The 23,939-nt window shown below is 42.5% G+C and overlaps 1 protein-coding gene across 1 annotated transcript in view; it reads right to left on the bottom strand.

Moving 5' to 3' along the window:
- SMCHD1 (structural maintenance of chromosomes flexible hinge domain containing 1) overlaps positions 1-23,939 on the bottom strand; it is a 359,476-nt gene that overhangs the window by 44,436 nt on the left and 291,101 nt on the right. Inside the window, exons 38-41 of the mRNA XM_044293563.1 lie at positions 16,553-16,682; positions 10,771-10,890; positions 8,125-8,210; positions 7,914-8,036 (exon numbers count right to left, since the gene is read on the bottom strand). Of these exons, the coding sequence (XP_044149498.1) occupies positions 7,914-8,036; positions 8,125-8,210; positions 10,771-10,890; positions 16,553-16,682 (459 nt within the window). The remainder of the gene's footprint in view (positions 1-7,913; positions 8,037-8,124; positions 8,211-10,770; positions 10,891-16,552; positions 16,683-23,939) is intronic.

Raw genomic sequence — 23,939 nt, 5'->3', positions numbered from 1 at the left:
TGACCTTGTTTCATATTTCATTCGCTTTATCAGTTTCACATGTTTACTATTTATCAATACAAGATCTATTCTGGACAACAATTTACCTGCTTTACTAAAGCATGAAAAAACCCTTTTCCCCTGTCCCAGATGTTCCCAAGCATCCTCAAATCCAGCCTCCAGGCAAAACCGTGCCAGGGGAGACCCCTGGACCGGACTGTCACTCCTGGCACTCGTAGAGACCCTGTCACGTAGAGGATCGATGACACAGTTAAAGTCGCCAATAATCAATGTTGGACATTCTGGCCATTTATCCATGAATAATAAAAGAGAATTAAGAACCGAAAAGGAAAATGGCGGTGGGATATAGACAAAGGCCAAAATACATATCTTCCCCCCTAACCTACAATATAAAAAAATAAATCTCCCCTGTTGGTCGACAGAGGATGCCTCACAAACGAAATCAATAAGTCTATGTATCAACACCGTAACACCTCTCGAGTAATTGGAGAGGGTAGAATGATACGTGTGCGCAGCCCATCCCCTGTCGACCACTCTAGTGGTCTCCTCAGTGAGGTGGGTCTCTAACAGGCATACTATTGCTGGTAAATGGGCCTGAGTCAAGTCAAAAACCGCTTGTCTCTTACCTCTATCCCCCAGACCACGTATATTCCAAGCAATAATTCTAGTCAGCATCATCAACAATGGTTAAATGAAGAAACAGGAGAGAGGGAAAAAAATAATAATAATAGACTAAAAGAAGGGAAACCACACCTACTTTGACGCACCACAGGCCATTTTTTTTTTGTGACAAGTTCCTTTTGTCCGCCCCTCGTATTAACCCTCGGAGACCTCAGGAACTGGTCTATTTTTGTTGCTTCAACAGTTTTGGACCCGTGTTTCTGACTTGAGAGATCAGTCGAGCGCCTACTAGCTTTTGGGGCCATATCTTATTCCTGCTTTTTTTTTTCCCCTCTTTTTTCTTTCTTTCCCCTTGTTCCGCCTCTTTCTCTCCTTTTGAGTATATATCTCTTCTTCTTCGCTCTCCTTCTTTCCCTTCTCTTATTTTATTTATTTTTTTTTTTTCGCCCTTTATTTTTTTTTTTTCACTCCCTTCTTGTTTGTTCTTGTTTTTTTTTTTTTTTCGCCCTTTATTTTTTTTTCCCTTTTTTTTTCACTCCCTTCTTGTTTGTTCTTGTTTTCTTTTCCTCTTTTTCCCCTTTCTTCCCTTTTTTTTTTTTTATTTGTCCACTCTTCTTTATACTCTTTCTCCTCCTTTTTTTTTTTTTTTTTCCCCTTCTCCACCTTATGCTTTATATTCTATAGTTCACTTCTTTTATAATCATAGGCACCTCACTTTTTTTTTTTTTTTTCCCCAAAAATATTAACACCAGCAGCCTGTCAGAGTAGGGTCAATAGAATTAGTCCCAGCAGTATAGAGGAAAAAAGGGGAAAATAATTAAAAAAAATACTGGACAGAATCTAAAGGCACAAAACGGGGTTAAATATATCATGGACTTCATACAAGCCCCCTGAAGAGTCCTCCAGCAACTTATCGATCTCCACTCAGGGTTAGTTAGAGTCAGCAATCATAGGGAGGTTAGTCACCACGACATCAAAGAGGAGAGAGAACAAATCGAGAAAAGCTGAAAACACGAGGAGAGGGCCAGGTCATATACAATAACATGAGGAGAGAGGAAGGAGAATCGGCAGCAGTCCTAGGTATGATTCTTCAACTTGTCAGCTTGTCCAACAAACCATCGGGTAAGGGAAACACAGAGGTGTTACTCACACTGACACCAGGAGGGGAGCATCAGATCAACAGGGACCGGAGACGCACTCCACGGAAGAACTCCACATAGCGAACTGTTCGCGACGGCACGGAGGGTAGGAGAGGAGGAAGCGGCAGGAGCGGCAGGATCGGCAATAAGCAAAAAGCAGGCCCCACGTCCGAGCTCAGCAGTCGGTGGCAGTAGCGTAGTAGGCTGTAGACGAGAGGCAGTAGCGCTGTAGCGCGATAGCGCTTAACACACGGTCATAGAGAGGGTGCGGGGAAGGTTCGGCACGAGAACGCCAGCATGTTCAAAGCAGCGGGACAGCTGAGCCGGGGGGAGGCGGAGAGCGCGACGTCCTCTACGTCATCACGTCAATGCCAGGCAGGAACCCAAATTTAGTAACAAGGAAAACCATTTACAGAACACCATTGAACATTTTCAATATGACCTTAAGGAACGTAAGACACTATCACTGATAACAACTACCTAAAACGTAACTTTTATTAAAGATCATTAAACACGGATCCCTTAGAGGGGACCAATAAAACAAATGAACAAACACACAATAGAGCTATTCAAGGCTAGGTGGACAATGATTGCTGCTGGATGGAGGAGTGGGGCAACACGTACAGGTTCCTAGTGTCTGTCCCTAAATATCCCTCAGCATATCCTCTGCCCAGAGATGCACCTGGATGGTAGGAGCACTCTGTCCGCGTGCCTTTTCTACCTGTCCTTATAAAGCCCTTGCTTTACGTATAAATACACTATACGTAATCTACCAAGAAAAATTATACCTAGGTCTCAATCTACACTAGGTGTGATACATGCGAGATAAATGATTTAACAAGAACAGTATAGATATACAGTCCCTGATCAAAACGTGATGTTACACTACTTGTCCCGACGCGTTTCCCCTTCTTATTCAGAAGGGTTATCAGGGGACGCAAATATCCAACAATCTTTTGTCAAGGCATACGTGTCACAGATACGTGTCACAGACGGCACAGATGCACAGACAGAGACCGACCAAAATCAATAATGAAGCAAAACAAAAGTGGAGCACACACAAGCCAGCACTGGTCTATAAGAATGAACACAAAATGTGTGTAGCTACTATGTTAAAATAAACCGTACTGAATACCAGTGAATTACTTATCTGGTCATGAACTTCAGTTTCAGCTCACAGACCGGTGGTGCAGGGCTTGCGGTGCTCCAGGGGGCAAAAAAGATGTGGCTCCAATTAGTGCATTCACCCATACTGACTTTTAAACCCCAAAGAGGGGCGGTCCTGTGTTGTCATCAGCCTATCCTGAGCTACACATCTCGTCATGTGGTCAGGCTATCTGGGCAGGTAATGGGAATATTTTAACTCAATTTTTAGAGATCCTGTAGATAAGAGTTACAGAGTACAGGTGGCCCCAGTGTATGAACAATTAGTTGAGGGCTACCTGCATAATTCTGAAGAGATCAAGCATGTTATATAAATGGAACGCACGGCAACCTGGTTGCAGGGGGCGTGTCAAGATGGCTGTGCGTTACAACGCCGTCCCGGAAATATTTGCACTTCATCAGTTTCTTTTCTAACCTCCCCCGGATAAGGGATTGTAACACGTCGGCCGCTCATTTACAAAGGGTACAGTACTGGCGTACATACATATTGAGCGAAGCGCTCGCTGCCCAGAAAAGGGGGCGTGTCAGGGTGGCTTTGCGTTTCGGGGAACTTTAAAGATGGCCGTGCGTTCCATTGTACTGACGCGCACGTCACTGGATGTAGCACATCGGTGGGTGGAGATAGATGTACTAAGCCGACGGCTCATAGACACACTTGTATTCCAAAATGGCAAAAATCATTAAAGATAGAGTGGCCATGCGTTCCAGGCAAATGGTTGTGCGTTCCAATACATTAACATGCATGTCCATGATAATGAGATCCCGTCAGGAAACAAATCACAATATACCCTGCCCATTCGATGTACAAGTACGGGGCTTAGAGCGGACCATAAATTAACCCTCTTATTGCCACCTCCCTATTCCATATCTCCATTTTTAGATAAAGGTGGTTAGGGGGTTAACTAGTTACTAGGGGCAACCTTGGGGGGTAGTTCTACGAGTGCATACGGACACCATAGCGTCTTTGCCATGTGACAGATATGTGTGATAGAGAAGTGGCACTCAGGTAAAGAGTTAGGCCTCTTTCACACTTGCGTTGTCCGGATCCGGCGTGTACTCCACTTGCAGGAATTACACGCCGGATACGGAAAAACGCAAGTGAACTGAAAGCATTTGAAGACGGATCCGTCTTCAAAATGCTTTCAGTGTTACTATGGCAGCCAGGACGCTATTAAAGTCCTGGTTGCCATAGTAGTAGTGGGGAGCAGGGGAGCGGTATACTTACAGTCCGTGCGGCTCCCGGGGCGCTCCAGAATGACGTCAGAGCGCCCCATGCGCATGGATGACGTGCCATGCGATCACGTGATCCATGCGCTTGGGGCGCCCTGACGTCACTCTGGAGCGCCCCAGGAGCCGCACGGACTGTAAATATACTGCTCCCCCGCTCCCCACTACACTTTACCATGGCTGCCAGGACTTTAGCGTCCCGGCAGCCATGGTAACCATTCAGAAAAAGCTAAACGTCGGATCCGGCAACGACGTTTAGCTTAAGGCCGGATCCGGATCAATGCCTTTCAATGGGCATTAATTCCGGATCCGGCCTTGCGGCAAGTCTTCAGGATTTTTGGCCGGAGCAAAAAGCGCAGCATGCTGCGGTATTTTCTCCGGCCAAAAAACGTTCCGGTCCTGAACTGAAGACATCCTGATGCATCCTGAACGGATTTCTCTCCTCTCAGAATGCATTAGGATAAAACTGATCAGGATTCTTCCGGCATAGAGCCCCGACGACGGAACTCTATGCCGGAAGAAAAGAACACAGGTGTGAAAGAGCCCTAAGCCTTATAGTAATAGGTTGACACTTCATGTGTCGATGTCTATTTCTATCATTTACTGAGGACAGAAATTATGAATAAGGAAAAAAGGCCTATGGATCAAAGAATTGAACGAGTCACAGGAAACATGAAAAGGTTAGTTTCTCATTAAGCCCTCCCGGTGACTGGGAGCGGAACCTATAGATCCATTCGGTTTCTTTCTGAAGGATCCTACTGTCCCAGTCACCTTTTCTAGGAGATGGTCTTACCAGTTCTAGGGCTGAGAAACACAGGGACGTGGGTTCACCATTGTGAAACTCCCACATATGGTTTGCTATCGGGGTGTCTTTCTTCTTTTTGATATCGTTGATATGCTCCAGAATGCGTCTCCGGAATTCCCTGTAGGTTTTGCCCACATAGTCCCTGGGGCAGGTAGATTGTGCAAGGTATACCACCCCCTTGCTCCTACAATGTATAAAGTCTCTGATGTCATAGTTTTTCTTGGTGACGAACAGATATTAACTTTCGTATTTTTCACATAGCTACATGCCATACAGGACCCGCACCGGAACATGCTTAGTGGTTTGCGATCTAACCACGTGCCCCCAAGAGCTGGTCTCGTATAATGACTATGTACTAGATCAGTGATGGCGAACCTATGGCACGGGTGCCAGAGGCGGCACTCAGAGCCCTCTCTGTGGGCACCCGCACCCTGGAAAATGTCTATGGTGCATCAATATGCCTTAGACTTTTCCTGCTATTCATCAGCGCAGGGCGCACTATGAACGGCACGGGCAGCGCATTGAATGCAGGCAGGCTATTATAGCTAAATGATAAAGTACATGGAAGATATACTACATTGGTATTCAGATTAAATTGCTGTGTTGGCACTTTGCGATAAATAAGTGGGTTTTGGGTTGCGGTTTGGGCACTCGGTCTCTAAAAGGTTTGCCATCACTGTACTAGATGGTCATGGAGACACTTACTCCTTCTGAAGGTAATACTAGGGCATGGAGGGAGTACATCTGATACTCCAGGGTCCATCAGGAGAATTGGCCAGTACTTGCAAACGTAAGCACAGACAGTTTGCTACGGTTTTACAAGACTTTAGAGACTGTTGCACCATAGGGATAATATATCTAATGACTTGTGAAAGTAGTGTTAGATATGTAGGGAAAACGCGAAGAGAATTTCACCGCCGCATGGGTGAACACCTGAATGACATACTTAATAGGGAGACCCCAGTTGCTAGACACGTCCAGATGACCCATGAAGGGCTTACAACAGGCATTAAATTTAAGGGGATTGAACGTGTCAACAGGTCACCACGTGGCGGTAATTGGGAGAGATACATCCTACAGAGGGAGAGTTGGTGGATTTTTAAAATAAACACCTCCAATCCCCATGGTCTCAACGAGCAGCTCAATTTTGGTTGTTTTATTTGAGCTCTCTATATATCTTTGTTAATTGAGCAATAATATAGGGTACATACATGTAACTTTCCCTTCTTTTTGGAGTACCATAGTTTTTGTCTCTTTACTTGTCTTGATATGTCAGTCAGAAACCCAGCCAATAAATGTCCATTCTCTGCCTTTGAGTGTGAGTAAAGTAATCATACTACGCTTATTAATCTTGAGCCTATGATTAAACATATGGCTTACATTTGTTAAGAGGAGGTTATTGCTTTAACCTGTTTTTTGCCCCCTCCTCTCAAAAAAATCTATCATATAGGCAGGATTACACCCTGTGACTAGGGTGTTCCTGACCACGCTCCCCTGTGGTTTCTCACAATTGTAATGCGCACGCTCTGCATGACGTGGAGACGTGATATTTTGCAATCGCAATGCGCATGCTCCGGATTGTGCAATGACACAGTTTACGTTTCTCCTGATGATGTGGAGACACACCAGCGTCAGGCAACGCAATATTAGGCGGGATTGCCCAGCTGTTTTTAAATCATCAGTCTGATGTGGCCCATAAGCACTTACTGAAAATATAGTGTGCCAACGCTGGGAAACTGTGACGAGGAAGTGTCCCTGTCCTGGGATTGGTTAGGGCTGCCACAACCACGCTACCATCCCTGATATGGAGTAGGGACTATGACCTTGTCCCACTTATAACTACTTTTGGTGCGGTGACATCCGTTTCTTCCACTTTCCAGTGATATTAGGTAATGTGGTATTCTATATTATATGCATTTTTTGGGTCACGTTTCTAGCACCATAGTGGTATTACAACATTCATCTCCGTATATCACACTCCAGCCCAGTGTCCCCTGATGATTCTGGGGCTACAATTGGATGAAACGCGTCGGTCCACCAATTTATTTCCTTTGTTATTAGAGATTTTGTATTTTTTGTATAGTGGTAGAGTTGTCTAGAGTCCTGTAATAGGGAAAGGTTTCCGGACGGGGCCGCTCTTTTCAGGGCGATGACTCTGTATTAGGAGGTCATTAGGGTCTTATAGCTTTGCCAGGGCATACTAGGATCAGTGCAGGACTAGGTCCTTTATTTACAATTCTAAGGTGCAAGGCCAGTTGGAAGACAACATCTATAATTCCTGCAAGATTTTTAGGGAACCATGAATGCCAACATGTACTGTGACATACTGAAGCAGAGCATGAAGCCCTTTCTTCATAAACTGGCCCACAGGACAGTATTCCATGACTAATATTACAGTATAACATGACTCCAAACACACCTCCATGACGACCACTGCTTGCTAAAGAAACTGAGGGTAAAGATGCTGGACTGGCCAAGCATGTCTCCAGACCTAAACCCTATTGAGCATCTGTTGGGCATCCTCAAACGGAAGGTAGAGGAGCGCAAGGTCTCTAACATCCACCAGCAACTTGATGTCGTCATGGAGGAGTGGAAGAGGATTTCAGTGGCAACCTGTGAATCTCTAGTGAACTCTATGCCCAAGAGAGTTAAGATATAATTATATATAAAAATTTGTAACAAAATTTATATTTACAAAAATGTGAGGGGTGGGTGTACTTACTTTTGTGAGATACTGTATATAGATGGAAAAATAAAAAAGTTATAGCTCTTGGAAGGTGATGATAAAAAAAGGAAGAAAAACGCTTGGCCAAAACAGGTTGGTCACTAAGGTGTTACAGCTGCCAAAGGGGCCTCAATGCTCATAGTTTTGGAATGGAACTTGATGGTCATGTCCACATACTTTTTACCATATGATATATATGAAACCATAGACTTCAAAGGGGTTGGAACCTCACCTTTCCTAACACATCCTTTCTGCAATTTGAAAAAGAAGGCAGTAAACATTTCCGTCTAGGCTGATTAAACAAGGTCTCTGCTTGAGCCATCTTTTTATTTATGAGGTTATTAATGTGTTCTATCTGCAAGAATAAAGAAATACTGGTTATACAAAACATACATAACACTAAATTCTATATACAACTCCAAAAGTATACTTGAATTTGTTACCTGGTTTTTTACTGGCAAATCAATTTTATTTTTCTCTAATTCATTTTTCAGGATCCTTTCTTTACCCGTGGCCTCTTCCGACTGGCCTAATAAACAATTATACATTAAAATTAAATGTTATATCACATTGTCACTAAATCCGTTATTTGTCATTACCTGTAATGCAGACAATGCTTTCTCAAACTTGGAATCCAATACCCTTATAGAATACACATACAAAGGTCTTTAAAAATAAAAATAAAATTGTCTGGAAATATGGGAGAGAGGACAACAGCTGACCTTACCACTCAACAGCTGCTGGATTATTTTTCCAAAGTATGTATTCAACACTATGGATACATTCACACAGCTGAACGGTGCAGTAGACAGATACTCCATTACTGTGCCACAAAAACCCTGCTATTTTTCTTTATTTTAAATGGAAAAAACTGCATGGATAAGGTGCTATAGTAGTTTATACATATTGTGCCACCTGTTTGTATACATGTACGGTTAACTAAATTATGTGTATAATATAGTATAATTATCTATGTGTATTGCATATAATCATTATTTATTGTCAAAGTATGGCTGCAAATTTGTACGCTCTTATGTGCATGTCTATGCCTGTGAATACTCCTTGATGTGGATGAAATTTAGTCAATATAGAAAACATTATGTGGTTGAACAGGAGCATGAATGTTTTTTATGTCAGAGAAACATAAGAGTAAAACCATGCAAAAAGTAAACCATGCAGTCAGTTAACCATGGCTGTTCAGGGATTTTTTTAAAAGGGGTTCTACAGTTTGTTTAAACTGATGATCTATCCTCTGGATAGATCATCAGCATCTGATCGGCGGGCGTCCGACACCCGAGACCCCCGCCGATCAGATGCTGATGATCTAACAAGAGGATAGATCATAAGTTTAAACAAACTGTAGAACCCCTTTAAATCAGATGTAAAAAATAAGGCTACTTTCACACTGGCGTTTCTGGGTCTGCTTGTGAGATCCGTTTCAGGGCTCTCACAAGCGGCCCAAAACGGATCAGTTCGGCCCCAATGCATTCTGAATGGATAAGGATCCGTTCAGAATGCATCAATTTGGCTGCGTTTGGTCTCCGTTGCGTTTTTTAGACGGTCACTAAAACGCAGCTTGCAGCGTTTTGGTGACCGTCTGACTATGCGGAGCCAAACAGATCCATCCTGACTTACAATGTAAGTCAATGGGGACGGATCAGTTTTTCACTAACACAATATGGTGCAATTGAAAACGTATTCGTCCCTCATTGACTTTCAATGTAAGTCAAGACGGATCCGTTTTTGAATGAATAATGCAAACGGATCCGTTATAAACGGATACAAGCGTTTGCATTATTGGTGCGGATCCCTCTGTGCAGATACAAGACGGATCCGCACCAAACGCGAATGTGAAAGTAGCCTTATATACATGCCTTACTGATAACTCTTAGGACCTTCCCCATTAGAGGGGATCTTTGTGTTCCTTTGTGTGGGCTGATGTTTTGTCCACAGTGACTGTCCGTCCACTTGGTCCTTACAGCTCTATCCTGGAAATGGCTACAGTCATCTGATGCTTTATCATGATGGACAACACATCAGCACGCAACAAGGGACACAAGGAGCAGATGGGTATCTGATTTTCTATTCCTGGCATATATGGTTAGAGGATAAGAACATGAAAAAAAGTTCACATTTCTGCCCCTCATGACTCATGTCCATTTCTTGCCCCCCCCCCCTCCCCCATCATTTCACATTTCTGCCCCTCATTATTAATATCCATTTCTTGCCCCCCCCATGTGCCAATATCATAGTGCCATCCTCTCCCCCTGCCCCCTAATGTGCCAGTATGAAGTGCCTCTCTCCTCCCCCCTCCATGTGCCAGTATCATGGCGCCAATAGCCCCTACCCCATGGCAGTAAAGTAACAGTCCGGTATTTAAAAAAAAAAAAAAAACTTTTATACTTACCTCCATGTCAGCGATGCGATGCAGCCTCTTCCTCTGTTCCCAGCAGCCTCTAGTGTTGAAGATTTGGTGCTCGTGTTCTTATTTAGCCTGTCTTTCAGAAAAGTTTGTGATGGGATTCGAACCCATGACCTTCTGTATCAGAGGCAAAGCACTTACCCACACAGCTATGGAAGCTGTATAGCTAGTTACTTAAAAAAATAAAATAAAATAAGACTTCTACTGTAGATAACTTTGATACCTAGGGTACAACCATACACATGACAGTTGCCCCAACACACCCAGCTCTGCTACACTAGGTATCTACAGTAGAAGTCTTATATATATATATTTTTTTAAGTAACTGGCTATACAGCTGTCATTGCTGTGTGGGTAAATGCCTTGCCTCTGATGTGTAAAGATTGCGAGTTCGAATTCCAGGAGAAACTTTTCTGAAAGACATGCTAAATGAGATTTAAATACACCAGGGTCTCGTATCTCAGAGTGTAGCAGCCTGTCAGCTGCGTGCCGCTCTGTGACTGAGAGAGTGAGTGAGGGCGTCGGCACACAGGCTCAGCGAGGTAAATGTAAGTTAGCAAGTTAATTGTTTTCCGCGCCCTCAAGCAGCCGCTTGGGCTGCCTTATGACAGAGCCGGCCCTGTACACAAATAAGCTAAATCTGCACCATACATGTTTAAAAACTTACATTTCATTTCTTTGATCAGGTGATCTGTTGCATCAAAAAGGCCTTTAAAAACCTTAATTGATTCTGTTAAATTGTCTTTCTCCTTTGTAAGCTGTGCAATCTGCTGTTGCTTCTTAAAATCTTGAAAACAAAGTGAACAGTCATCATTCCCTTCAAGGACAATGAAGCCCTACACATTATTATACCATATAGGCTACTATTTACAAAAAAAAAAAAAAAAAAGGGGGCCACGTTGACACTTGTCTGTGGGTTGTGTCTGGTATCTCTGTTTCTAGGTAAAAAAAATGCAGACTCTTTCTTCTAATCTGGTACAACCCCTTATGACTTAAAGGCTCATGCACACGGCCATTGCTTGTTCTGTGTGACAGGTAACGCCACATTATTAACCACACCCACTTTTTTCAGTGGATTTGTATTTTGGTGTGAATCCTTTTTGGAGTGAATACTAAAATAGGCATGTGATTAATTTGGCACAATTCATTAACATGTAATTTAGGCAGAAATTTCAATATTTCTTTGGCGCAGATTGACTGATAAATCTCTCCAGATCTATTTATATGGACATTTAACCGAATTGTAGATATTCTACAATTACTTTATTGCCTTATGTTGTTGATCTTTTTTATTAGCAGCTGTAGCAAGAGCCCCACAAAGCTTGCTAGAATTGGGACCAGGACAGCATTTCTTTTATGCTTTATTTTTATTACTTTTAGGGCTCATGCACACAACCATATGTATTTTGCGGACCGCAAAAAACACGGATGACGTCCGTGTGCATTCCATATTTTGCGGAACGGAACAGCAGGCTCCTAATAGAACAGTACTATACTTGTCCGTAATAGGACATTTTCTATTTCTTTGCGGAACGGAAATACGGACATACGAAAATGGAATGCACAAGGAGCAACTTACGTTTTTTTGTGGACCCATGGACCCGGTTGGGAGGATAATATGGGCAGCAAGCTTTCTGAATACTTTGGAGGGGAGGATGGTGAACCTAAATGTAATTACTCTGTATGGGGTGTTGAGATATGGATGTGATTGGTGCATGGGAGTGAGCTCTGTCAGTCACTGTACTGTTGATGGGGGTCCCCCTCATATATTGTTCCCTTAGGTGGATTCAGAGGAGCAGTGCTATCACTTGAAACATCAAAATAAAATACACATGTGTTGGGCATCACTTCCAAAGACATTTAACTGTGTGAAGAAGACTGCTTTTGCAATGCTGTCAGTCTTTGAGAGGCTGTGCTTAAGCGAGCAGATCTTTTCACATATCTCAATCTCATCTACTTCCCCTCATGAAGCACGCTTACTGCAGACCATTCTGAGGTCTGTATCCAGCTCAAAGTCACCTTGTATGAACCACAGCTGGATTGGTTTTGCAAAGAAAGCCTGGAACAAGGGTGGCACTGAATGGCAAATTTAACTAATTATTTGGTTTATCTGACATTCAGTTTGTTAAAAGGAACCGGTCATGAACTTTATGCATAAAATAGTGACAGAAATGCTGATTTCAGCGGTGTGTCACTCATGAGCTAATAGTAAGTGGTTGCCGAGAACCAGCATCATAATCTTTGCAGCCCAGGCCTTGAAAAGAGTCAAATCTACCAGAGAAGAGTCATAGTTATTCATAATCTCCTGCACTCTCACCCATCTTCTGATGATTGGCAGTTCTCTCCTAGAGAGAAAGGGAGAAAACTAGGTAGAAGACTGTCAGTCACCAGCAGGTGGGCAGGAATTCATGAATAACCAGGACTCTTCTCAGGTGGCCGTGACTCTTTTCAAGGCCTTGTCTGCAATGATTGTGATGTTGGTTCTCGGCAACCACTTACTTTTAACTTATAAATAACAGATTGCTGAAATCAACTCACCTGTCTCTACTTTATTCTGCCTTTAGTATGGACAGCATAAAGGTGATGAAAGGTTCCCTTTAAATGACTTTCCTGTGAAGGGCACACCGAGTGCTTCAGCTCTTTTTAAACTGGCACATCCCACAAAAAAGATTACTGACCCTTGCCCTACTGGATTATGTCACTCCTTGGACTATTTGCACCCATTTATCCCATCAGGGAAACCAAAGGCCTGTGCTGTGAACGCTTTTTTTTCTTAGGATAGGTCATTCCTGCCAATCAGCTTCTTACACAAAGCAGAGAAACTACACAGCTCTGTCCATGTGCAGTAAAAATATAGTGAACTATATAAAAATGAAAAAGAAAAATTGTTTTTTGGGGTAGGCCATTGTTTTTAAACTTGATTAAACTTAAAAGGGTTATCAGAGTCTAAAAACGCCCCCCATATGCCCAGGCCCCTCACACTGACTATACGGGTACTTACCTGGCTCCCCTCGTCGCTCCTGGTCCTGGACAGCCTCCATTGCTTCACCCGCGATGCTAGGGAGGCTCGTCCCTGCCTGCCATTGGCTGCTCCCACACGAAGCAGCAGCGGCGGTGCGGGTACCAGGAGTAGCTCAGGGAGCTAGGTAAGTATATTCAATGTGAGGGGCCCGGACATATAGGGGACATTCTTTAGTCTTGGATAACCCCTTTAACACTTAAGGACCGGGCTCATTTTCACCTTCAGGACCAGGCCATTTTTTGCAAATCTGAAAAGTGTCACTTTTGTTTTTTCGGCAGATATTGTACTTCATGACAGTGGTAAAATGAAGTAAAAATAAATACATTTAAATTTATAAAAAAATACCAAATTTACCCCAATTTTTTTAAAAATAGCAAATTTCCAAGTTTCCATTTATCTACTTCTATAATACATAGTAATACCTACAAAAATAGTTATTACTTTACATTCCCCATATGTCTACTTCATGTTTGGATCATTTTGGGAATGACATTTTATTTTGTGGGGATGTTACAAGGCTTAGAAGTTTAGAAGCAAATCTATAAATGTTTTAGAAATTTTCAAAAACCCACTTTTCAAGGACCAGTTCAGGTCTGAAGTCACTTTGTGAGACTTACATAATAGAAACCACCCAAAAATGACCCAATTCTAGAAACTACACCCCTCAAGGTATTCAAAACTGATTTTACAAACTTTGTTAACCCATTAGGTGTTCCACAAGAATTAATGGAAAACAGAGATACAATTTCAAAATTTCACTTTTTTGGCAGATTTTCATTTTAATAATTTTTTTCCAGTTACAAAGCAAGGGTTAACAGCCAAACAAAACTCATTATTTATGGCCCTGATTCTGTCGTTTACAGAAACACCCCATATGTGGTCATAAACTGCTGTACGGGCACACGGCAGGGCGCAGAAGAAAAGGAATGCCATACAGTTTTTGGAAGGCAGATTTTGCTAGACTGTTTTTTTTGGACACCATGTCCCATTTGAAGCTGGAAGTTTTGTTAGTACTGGTTTAGGGTACATAACAGATTTTTGGTTGCTCTATATTATACTTTTTGTGAGGCAAGGTAACAAGAAATAGCTTTTTTGGCACCATTTTTTCTTTGTTATTTACAACATTCATCTGACAGGTTAGATCATGTAGTATTTTTATAGAGCAGGTTGTCATGGACGTGGCGATACCTAATATGTATACAATTATTTTATTTATATAAGTTTTACACAATGATTTCATTTTTGAAACAAAAAAAAATCATGTTTTAGTATTTCCATAATCTAAGAGCCATAGTTTTTTCAGTTTTTGGGCGATTATCTTGGGTAGGGTATGATTTTTGCGGGATGAGATGACGGTTTGATTGGCGCTATTTTGGGGTGCATATGACTTTTTGATCGCTTGCCATTACACTTTTTGTGATGTAAAGTGACAAAAAATTGTTTATTTAGCACAGTTTTTATTTTTTATGGTGTTAATTTGAGGGGTTAGGGCATGTGATATTATTATAGAGCTGGTCGATACGGACGCGGCGATACCGAATATGTATCCTTTTTTTTATTTATGTAAGTTTTACACAATATCATTTTTGAAACAAAAAAAAGTCATGTTATAGTGTCTCCATAGTCTGAGACCCATAGTTTTTTTATTTTTTGGGCCATTGTAGGGGCTCATTTTTTGCGGGATGAGGTGACGGTTTGATTGGTACTATTTTGGCGTACATGCGACTTTTTTGATCACTTTTATTACCTTTTTTGGGAAGTAAGGTGGGCAAAATTTCAATTTCCTCAAAGTTTTTATTTTTTTATTTTTATGGCGTTCCTTGCAGGGAAAGTAACATGACCGTTTTATAGATCAGGTCGTTACGGACGCGGCAATACCTAATATGTGTAGTGTATTTTTTTTTATTTTTTTATTCAGTGATGAATGTTTTTTTTTCTTTCCTTTTTTTTTTACATTTTTTTTACCCAAACCCACTTGGTTCTTGAAGATCCAGTGGGTCTGATGTCTGTATAATACAGTACACTATATAGTGTATTGTACTGTATTTTACTTACACTTTGAACAGATCTATGCCTTTAGCACAGATCTGTTCAGCACCATGGACAGCAGGATTCCTGAGAAGGCGTCCTGTTGCCATGGGAACCTTCCCCGTCTGCCACAACTGAGCAGACGGGGAAGGAGGGGAGCTCCCTCCCTCTGTCCCCCCATCCTGTCTGGGGGCTGCAAAGGCACAGGGACCGCAGGGATCAGAAACTGCAGAAAGCGCTGCAAACCGCAGGTCTGAATTGACCTGCGGTTTGCAGCGATCGCCGATACGGGGGACACAGGACCCCCCTAGGCATTGACCCTGGGTGCCTGGCTGTGTGTAACAGCCGGGGACTCAGCGCTGTCACCATGTCTGCAGACATGGTGACAGTATACTTGTCATGGAGAGCTAAGTAGCAGTGCTCCATGACGAGTATACTCGTCATAGGTCCTTAACGTGTTAAAGGCTATGTCCACCTTCGGGGGCAATTTTGGGCTAAATATAATTTTTATTTCAATTGGTCTTTATTAAAATTATTCAGTTGTTCTGTCCAAAGGGTTAACTATTTGTCTAGCTGTGTAAATGGTACTTTCACTTTGTGCCAGTCATTTAATAACCCTTATCTCTAAATCACTAGTAGCTCAAAAACACTTATTTAAGCCACATTCTTATGAGTAAGATAAGAATTGAGCTATAATGAGTGTTAATAATGTCAGAGATCACATATAAGGAGCAGTCAGCTTAGCTGCCTGACGGAACAGAGTAAAAAACACAGATCCTGCTGCTAGAGAACCAGAAAGCTGTACAGAGAAAGGGCTACAAAATTTTTAATAAAGACCAATTAAAATGATTTTTAGCTCAAAATGAATACAATGCAATAATAACAAAAAAATAGCCCCAAAAGTTTAACATAGCGTTTAATTGTACTTATTTTTGGGTGTCCCAGGGAAGCATTATTTTAGCACTGAAAGGCAAACTAATAAGGCATGCCAGGGAGCATTTTTAGGTCCCTGAGTGCCTAAATAAAACATTGCATCCTTGCCTTCTGCAACTTCGCCATGGTGGGCTGATTAGCTAACAGAGGGAGCCTTCTGCCCCTCTGTCAAACAGCTTAAATGCAGTGGTTACTGTTAGCCGGGCATCTAAAGGGTCAAATGATCAGAGAGCAAAAGACGTTCCTTGAACAGATGCTGTAACAACACTATACAGCAGTTGTTAAGGAGTTAGAAAAGCAAAGGGGAATGGATCTTAAATTTAAATGCTGCATTATACTGCATAATTTGCTTTTAGTACAAAGTTAAATGGGAAAAGATGACACACAAAATTAATTATTGCAACAAGGAACTGCCTGTAATCATGCAAGTGAATAGCTGTAAACAAGAATGAAGATTTTACATTACCATTGCAAAACATGAACGGGAGGTAATAGGGCTCTACATCCACTGGTTCCATGGTTTGGCAAACAAGTGAAAACATAATCTTATATTCTGTGCTGTCCGTTCCTGGGCTATGTTCAGCAAGAATTAGGCTCTGTAATTAAAAAAAATGTTACATTTCTACTAACATATGATATTAACATTTCAATAGATTTTTATAGCTTATGTCAAGCTCAGATCTGCAATGAAAGTATTTTTTTCTATTCATGTATAGCAACAGAGAAACAGAACTTGTGGATCTGGGATAAGCCTGAAATCACACTGGAGCCTGATGGTATATGCCTCCGTGCCACACAAGATAGGACAAGTCCTATCTTTGGCTACATCTTGCGGATCTTGGACCCATTTAAGTAACTGGGTCCGCATAACAATGCAAGGTGCACATGGCCGTTTGTCCATGTTTGCAGTCCGCAGAATGGACACAGCCGTCACAAGTTTGTGTGAATGCGTACTGACTGTAATAGAGTCCATTAGTTTCTGGTATGAATTCAGCCATTCTACCAGACAAAATACCACTGCAAGCAATGGTATTTTGTCCTTTTGCTAGAATCTGCAATGGAGGCTTCTGCTCAAGTATCTGCCACAGATGCAAAACTCTCCTTATATTTATATTTTTTTACTTTGGTGCTGTGAAAAAGTATTCACACTCTACCCAAGTCTTCCATATTTGCATATTTTTTACACTTAAATGTTTCAGATAATCAAACTACTCTATTAGACAAAAGAAAACTGCTGCTCAGCCCAACGTGGCCCTATGTGAAAATAATTGTCCCATAGCTACTAAATTAGGGGCTGTCATTGATGGAAGGTATGTGTCACCGAGGTTCCTGGCCTCAGTAGGTAAGAGCCGGAAGTTTTAAGTGTCAGCAGCAGCTAGTGCTGACTGACACTGTTGTTAGTATGGCTGTAAAGCCGATCCGGGACTGCTCTTACTGGGAGTAGCCAAAGTGCTGGGTGGGTGTCCTTTATAAAAACCCAGCCAGCAGTCTCAGCTGTGTGTATGGATGATCCTCCATCTGACAGGGAAGCTGTGGAGACTCTGTTTTGGGATCTGTGGTGCCGTGCTAAATGTTTGAAAGCCGCATGCTGGAAAACAGGCACCTAAAGCCTGCTGTGGGTGGCTGGGGGAAAAACTGCTGACCAGGTGAAAGTTTTGTTCTATAGACATTGCATGGTGTGAACAAACACCAAGACTGTGAACGGTCATTTTGTGTTTCCTTATGTGTGAATAAACACCGAACTGTTTAAGTTAAAGACTTTGTGATTGCCTGTCTATCAGAGCAAAACCCCACACCGCATTCTCACAATCAATGTTTAATCAGTGATTTCCTCAGTGATTGTAAGCCAAAACCAGGAGTGAAGTCTACACACAAATAAGGTATAATGGAAAGATTTGCACAGCTTCTGTGTTTTGGACTCACAACTGACTTTGGCTCACAATCACGGATGAAAATCACTGATCAAACAACGAACAAACACTGCCTGTGTGAAAGCGACTACAGTATTCATCATCAGTATTCCTTCAGTAATTAATCCGGATTTACATGCGTACGTACTCCTTCCTTCCATTTTTGACGCACCATTCATAAACTATAATGGGCGCATTTGGAAGCAAATATACACAAAACTAGGACACGCTGACAAATACTGACACTCCTACGACACAAATACTGCACTCCTACGATTAGCCCTATTCATTAACCCCTTGGCGACATTTGACGTATTAGTACATCACAGCAGGAAGTGATCACCCAAACTGATGTACTAGTATGTCATTATGATCGGCCGCCTAGCAGTGTTCCCGGGGATGTCACCAGAACTAATGAGTGGGCTTTAGGTCTGCCCTAGCTTGTGTGAAAGAGGCCGTAACCAAATTTAGTGGACAATTAGGTTCAATTTCACTAATCGCACCCAGATATGATTACTGCCAGACCTGTTGAGCCTAAACATCACTTATATAGGCTAAAATGTCTCAAAAAGCAGCACATGACGCCACGTTCTGAAGATTCAAATACAAATGTGAAACAAAATTGTTTATTTTAGCGGATCACCCCTTTTCTTGCTCTGGATAAAGGTGCTCTGGCTCTATGACTCACCCTGTCAAACCTGGTTATATGTATTATCACTGTAGAAAGGCACACTTCATTAGGAACAATCCAGAGACATCAAATGTATGTAATCCATATAATCATTTATTATATCTAATATAAACATATGACTGAAATGTAGATATATAAAAGTAAAAATAAAAACAAGGCACACACACTTAACCCCTTCTACCCCAGGCCAGTTTTCGCCCTTCTGCCCAGGCCATTTTTTTGCAAATCTGACATGTGTCACTTGTGGTAATATGTGGTAATAGCTTTGGAACACTTTTATTTATCCAAGCCATTCTGAGATTGTTTTCTCGTGACACTTGAGTCAATATAGTTCACCTTTATTTAGGAAAAAATCCCAAACTGACAAAAATTTTTTATTTTATTGGTACGCATATGCCTTTTTGATGGCTTGGTGTTGCACTTTATGTGGTCCTGGATTCTATAAATGATAATCAATAACACCAATGGTATTATTGTTTATCATTTATAGAATCAAGGACCCACTAAAATAACCCACTAACTAATATACCAATGGTATTATTGTTTATCATTTATAGAATCAAGGACCCACTAGAATGTGGAGATGAAGAGAGATCAAACAGATTTAGAAAAATATCATTACTAATATAAAGGTGAACCGGAAAACTAACGCATTTAGAACATAAATTAATTATATATGTGCACAATAATACCAAATATCTTCTGGAACAGATGATTTGTCTACATATCGCTGACAAATATGTGTTATTTTGAAAAGAAAGAGAGACAATAGTACCATATTTTGAATATACGTTTTTACTATATATTTTTGAACTATATTAGCGAAATACCAACATTGACATCCAATTAGGTTATAAGGATGATATGCAGTAGACAGGGACTATATACACAGTCCCCTATTGGATGCCTATGTGGAGACAAAGAGAGATCAAACAGATCTACCTCATATACAGCTAAGGCCTCTTTCACACTTGCATTGTCCGGATCCGGCGTGTATTCCACTTGCCGGAATTACACGCCGGCTCCGGAAAAACGCAAGTGTACTGAAAGCATTTGAAGACGGATCCGTCTTCAAAATGCTTTCAGTGTTACTATGGCAGCCAGGACGCTATTATAGAAGTAGTGGGGAGCGGGGGAGCAGTATACTTACAGTCCGTGCGGCTCCCGGGGCGCTCCAGAATGATGTCAGAGCGCCCCATGCGCATGGATCATGTGATCACGTCATCCATGCGCTTGGGGCGCCCTGACGTCACTCTGGAGCACCCCGGGAGCCGCGCGGATGGTAAGTATGCTGCTCCCCCGCTCCCCACTACACTTTACCATGGCTGCCAGGACTTTAGCACGTGTCTAGTCTTTTGCTTTGTTTTGTTTTGGGTGGGGTCATTGGTTTGAACGCCTCCGGACTGCCTAACGCAGGATCTCGTTCCAGAGGCGGCTCACTCAGGCACAGTCACGCATCTATGCGTCATCTCGCGCTCACAGCCGGCCCGCGGGCCGGCAAAAGTTACAGGACAAGTTCGTCAACAGCCTGCCAGCCAATGATCGTCGCTGGCAGGCTGATGATTTTCAAAAAAACGAATCAGAAGCCATCTAACACATTATATTTATAAATATAATGTGTTAAATGGCTGCTGTGCTCCTCTGCTGGTCCTTTTCATCGGTTGGTTCCAGCAGAGGAGCACAGTTCACAGTGAGTACACCCAACACAACACTTAGCCCCCGAATCACCCTCCATCACCCCAATTAACCTCTTGATCACCCCTGTCAATCACCTAGTGAAAAGGAAAAAAAGTGATCAGTGTAAACTGTCACTTTTTTTTTCTCACTGGTATTGACTGATAGTTTTAGGATAATTTAGGCCCCTTGGTTATGTAGTTAGCGATCGTTTAGCTCCCAGCCCACCACAGTCACTGATTCGCTGATTAGCGTATCGCTAATCAGCATTTGTACTGTTATAGTATCTGTAAGTGATCAGAACTGATCACAGTCAGATCTATAATAGTCACCTTAGCTCACCCTCCACCCAAAACGCAGTGGTTGCCCGATCAGGCCTGAGGAGGAGGAGGTTGAGGTCCCTAAAACCACCAGGCGTACCCGGCCCCGTGTTGCTAGACCACAGGTTGCGCAGGATCCGCTTCAAGGTCAGCAGAGTGGGGCTGGCGCTGTCGAATTACGTGGTGAGGCATACACCAGCAGCGCAGCCCATCCTGGACCTAGTACCAGCTCTGCCGTAGCACATGGTGAAGTGGCGAGCACCAGAAGGGCAGTTGAAGCTGGTACGGTGGCACGTGCAGTAGTTCCCCCGTCGCAGCCACCACACAGACAGGCCCGTAGAGCTCCTAGAGTCCCTGACATGCTGGCAAACCCTGATTGGCAGCCCCCAACTTCAGCCGCACCAGTAGTTCCCCCTTTCACCGCCCAGTCAGAGTTCGGGTTGAGACAGCTCAGATCGGTTCGGCACTTTGATTTTTTTAGCTGTTCTTGACTGCGGAGCTCTTGGACTTAGTCGTGGCAGAAACAAATCGGTATGCCACTCAATTTATATCCGCCAACCCGGGAAGCTTTAATGCCCAGTCTTTCCGGTGGAAACCCGTCCAGGTTTCCGAAATTAAAACTTTTCTGGGCCTTTCTGAGGGTAAAGATCAGACCCTGGAGCCGGTCGGTTGCCCTGACTACCTGGGGAGCAGTGGGAAGACAGTCTGGGACTTGGTGTCACCCATATTTGGCAAGGGGTACCATCTTTATGTGGAAAATTTTTACACAAGTGTGCCCCTCTTCAGGAATTTGTTCCTAGAACAGTTTGGCTGCTGTGGCACCGTGCGACCTAGTCGCCAGGGCTTCCCCCAATGGCTCATTACCACCCGTCTTGCAAGGGGGGAGGGGGCTGCCTTGTGTAACGAAGAACTGCTTGCGGTGAAATGGAGAGACAAGCGTGATGTTTACATGCTCTCCTCCATTCACGCAGACACGACAATACAAATTGAACGAGCAACCAGTGTCATTGAAAAGCCCCTCTCAGTCCACGACTATAATTCGCTCATGGGAGGGGTGGACTTCAATGACCAGATGTTGGCTCCTTATTTAGTGTCCCGCTGCACCAGACGCTGGTATAAGAAGGTGTATATTTGATTCAATTGGCTGTATATAATAGTTTTGTTCTCTACAGTAAGGCTGGGAGAACAAGATCCTTCCTCAAATTTCAGGAAGAGATAATCGAGAACCTCCTGTATCCAGGAGGTTCCGTGGCCCCATCCACCAGTGCAGTGAGCCGTCTACACGAGCGACATTTCCCTAATGTCGTTTCTGGTACCTCAACCCAAGCGTCACCCCCAAAAATTTTTTTGTGTCTGTAGCAGGAGTGGAATAAGGCCTGACACCCGCTATTTCTGTCCTGACTGCCCTGACCACCCTGACCTATGCTTAGGGGAGTGTTTCTGGAAGTACCACTCATAGGTACACTATTAGCATAGGAATTGCATCTCACAGGACAGGCACACAGGGCTATTAGGGCCTTTTCACACAGAGCTGCTGCAAACCTCTCCTTTCACCTTGGACAAAGTGCATATTGTACTTTGCCACATCTCTGGGCGATTTGCGCTTTGCACATTGTCCCATGGGGAAGGAGAGGTTTGTCCTATAAAAAAGGTAAAAAAAAAAAACAAAACAAAAAAAAAATCACCGGTAAGCAAAAAAGTTAATGTTCTGTTCAAAAAGTTAAATAAAGTTTATAAAAGTTAATGTTCTGTTCAAATGTTATTATAATGTTAATAAATTTATTGCGTTGCAGCCTGTTTTTTTCTTTTTTTTACCTTCTAGGTGGACCAACCGATGAACCAGCTGCAGCACTGATGTGCATTCTGACATAAGCATTGCACTGCTGTCAGATTACACAAAAGTCGGTGTATGCGGCGCTGCAAGACGAGATTTCTCCTCTGCAGTAAAAGATACGTTTGCCGAGGTTCATATGCTTTGGCAAACACTTTGTATATATAAAAAAAAAATCCCGGCAATGATTTATTCATCCACATTGATTGATTGAAATCGGGTTTGCCAGGGCATACGAGCTAAGTGGGTTTGGATGTTAGGCGGAGCTCCTATGTCCTGGCAGATGCCTTTCCCCTCCTTTTTTTTTTTGGGCAGAGATTTTTTCATCCACATTGATCGATGCGAATGAAGAAATCTGTGCCGTTCATTTTTTTCTTTCAGCCCAGAGGCTGAACGGAAAAAAAAATCTCATTACCCGTATGCTCAATATTAACCGTATGCTCAATATAAACTCCTAATGCTGGCCATACATGTAATGATTGCGGAGACCCTCAAATGCCAGTGCAGTACAAACACCCCACAAATGACCCCATTTTGGAAAGAAGACACCCCAAGGTATTCGTTGAGGGGCATATTGAGTCCATGAAAGATTGAAATTTTTGTCCCAAGTTAGCGGAAAGGGAGACTTTGTGAGAAAAAAAAATAATAATAAAAAAAAAAATTTCCACTAACTTGTGCCCAAAAAAAAAAAAATGTTCTATAAACTCGCCATGCTCTTTATGGAATAACATGGGGTGTCTTCTTTCCAAAATGGGGTATTTATCCACATGTGGGGTATTTATACTGCCCTGGCATTTTAGGGGCCCTAAAGCGTGAGAAGAAGTCTGGAATCCAAATGTCTAAAAATGCCCTCCTAAAATGAATTTGTGCCCCTTTGCGCCCCTAGGCTGCAAAAAAGTGTCACACATGTGGTATCGCCCTACTCAGGAGAAGTTGGGCAATGTGTTTTGGGGTGTCTTTTTACATATACCCATGCTGGGTGAGATAAATATCTCTGTCAAATGCCAACTTTGTATAAAGAAAATTGGAAAAGTTGTCTTTTAGAGAGATATTTCTCTCACCCAGCATGGGTATATGTAAAAAGACACCCCAAAACACATTGCCCAACTTTTCCTGAGTATGGCGATACCACATGTGTGACACTTTTTTGCAGCCTAGGTGGGCAAAGGGGCACAAATTCCAAAGAGCACCTTTAGGATTTAACAGGGCATTTTGTACACATTTTAATTTCAAACTACTTCTCACGCATTAGGGCCCCTAAAATGCCAGGGCAGTATAACTACCCCACAAGTGACCCCATTTAGGAAAGAAGACACCCTAAGGTATTTTGTGATGGGCATAGTGAGTTCATGGAAGTTTTTATTTTTTGTCACAAGTTAGTGGAATATGAGACTTTTTAAGAAAAAAAAAAAATATCATCATTTTCC

The sequence above is a fragment of the Bufo gargarizans genome, chromosome 5 (assembly GCF_014858855.1).
Source record: "Bufo gargarizans isolate SCDJY-AF-19 chromosome 5, ASM1485885v1, whole genome shotgun sequence".
Taxonomy (NCBI): domain Eukaryota; kingdom Metazoa; phylum Chordata; class Amphibia; order Anura; family Bufonidae; genus Bufo; species Bufo gargarizans.
This window is presented reverse-complemented; position numbering and strand designations above follow the sequence as displayed.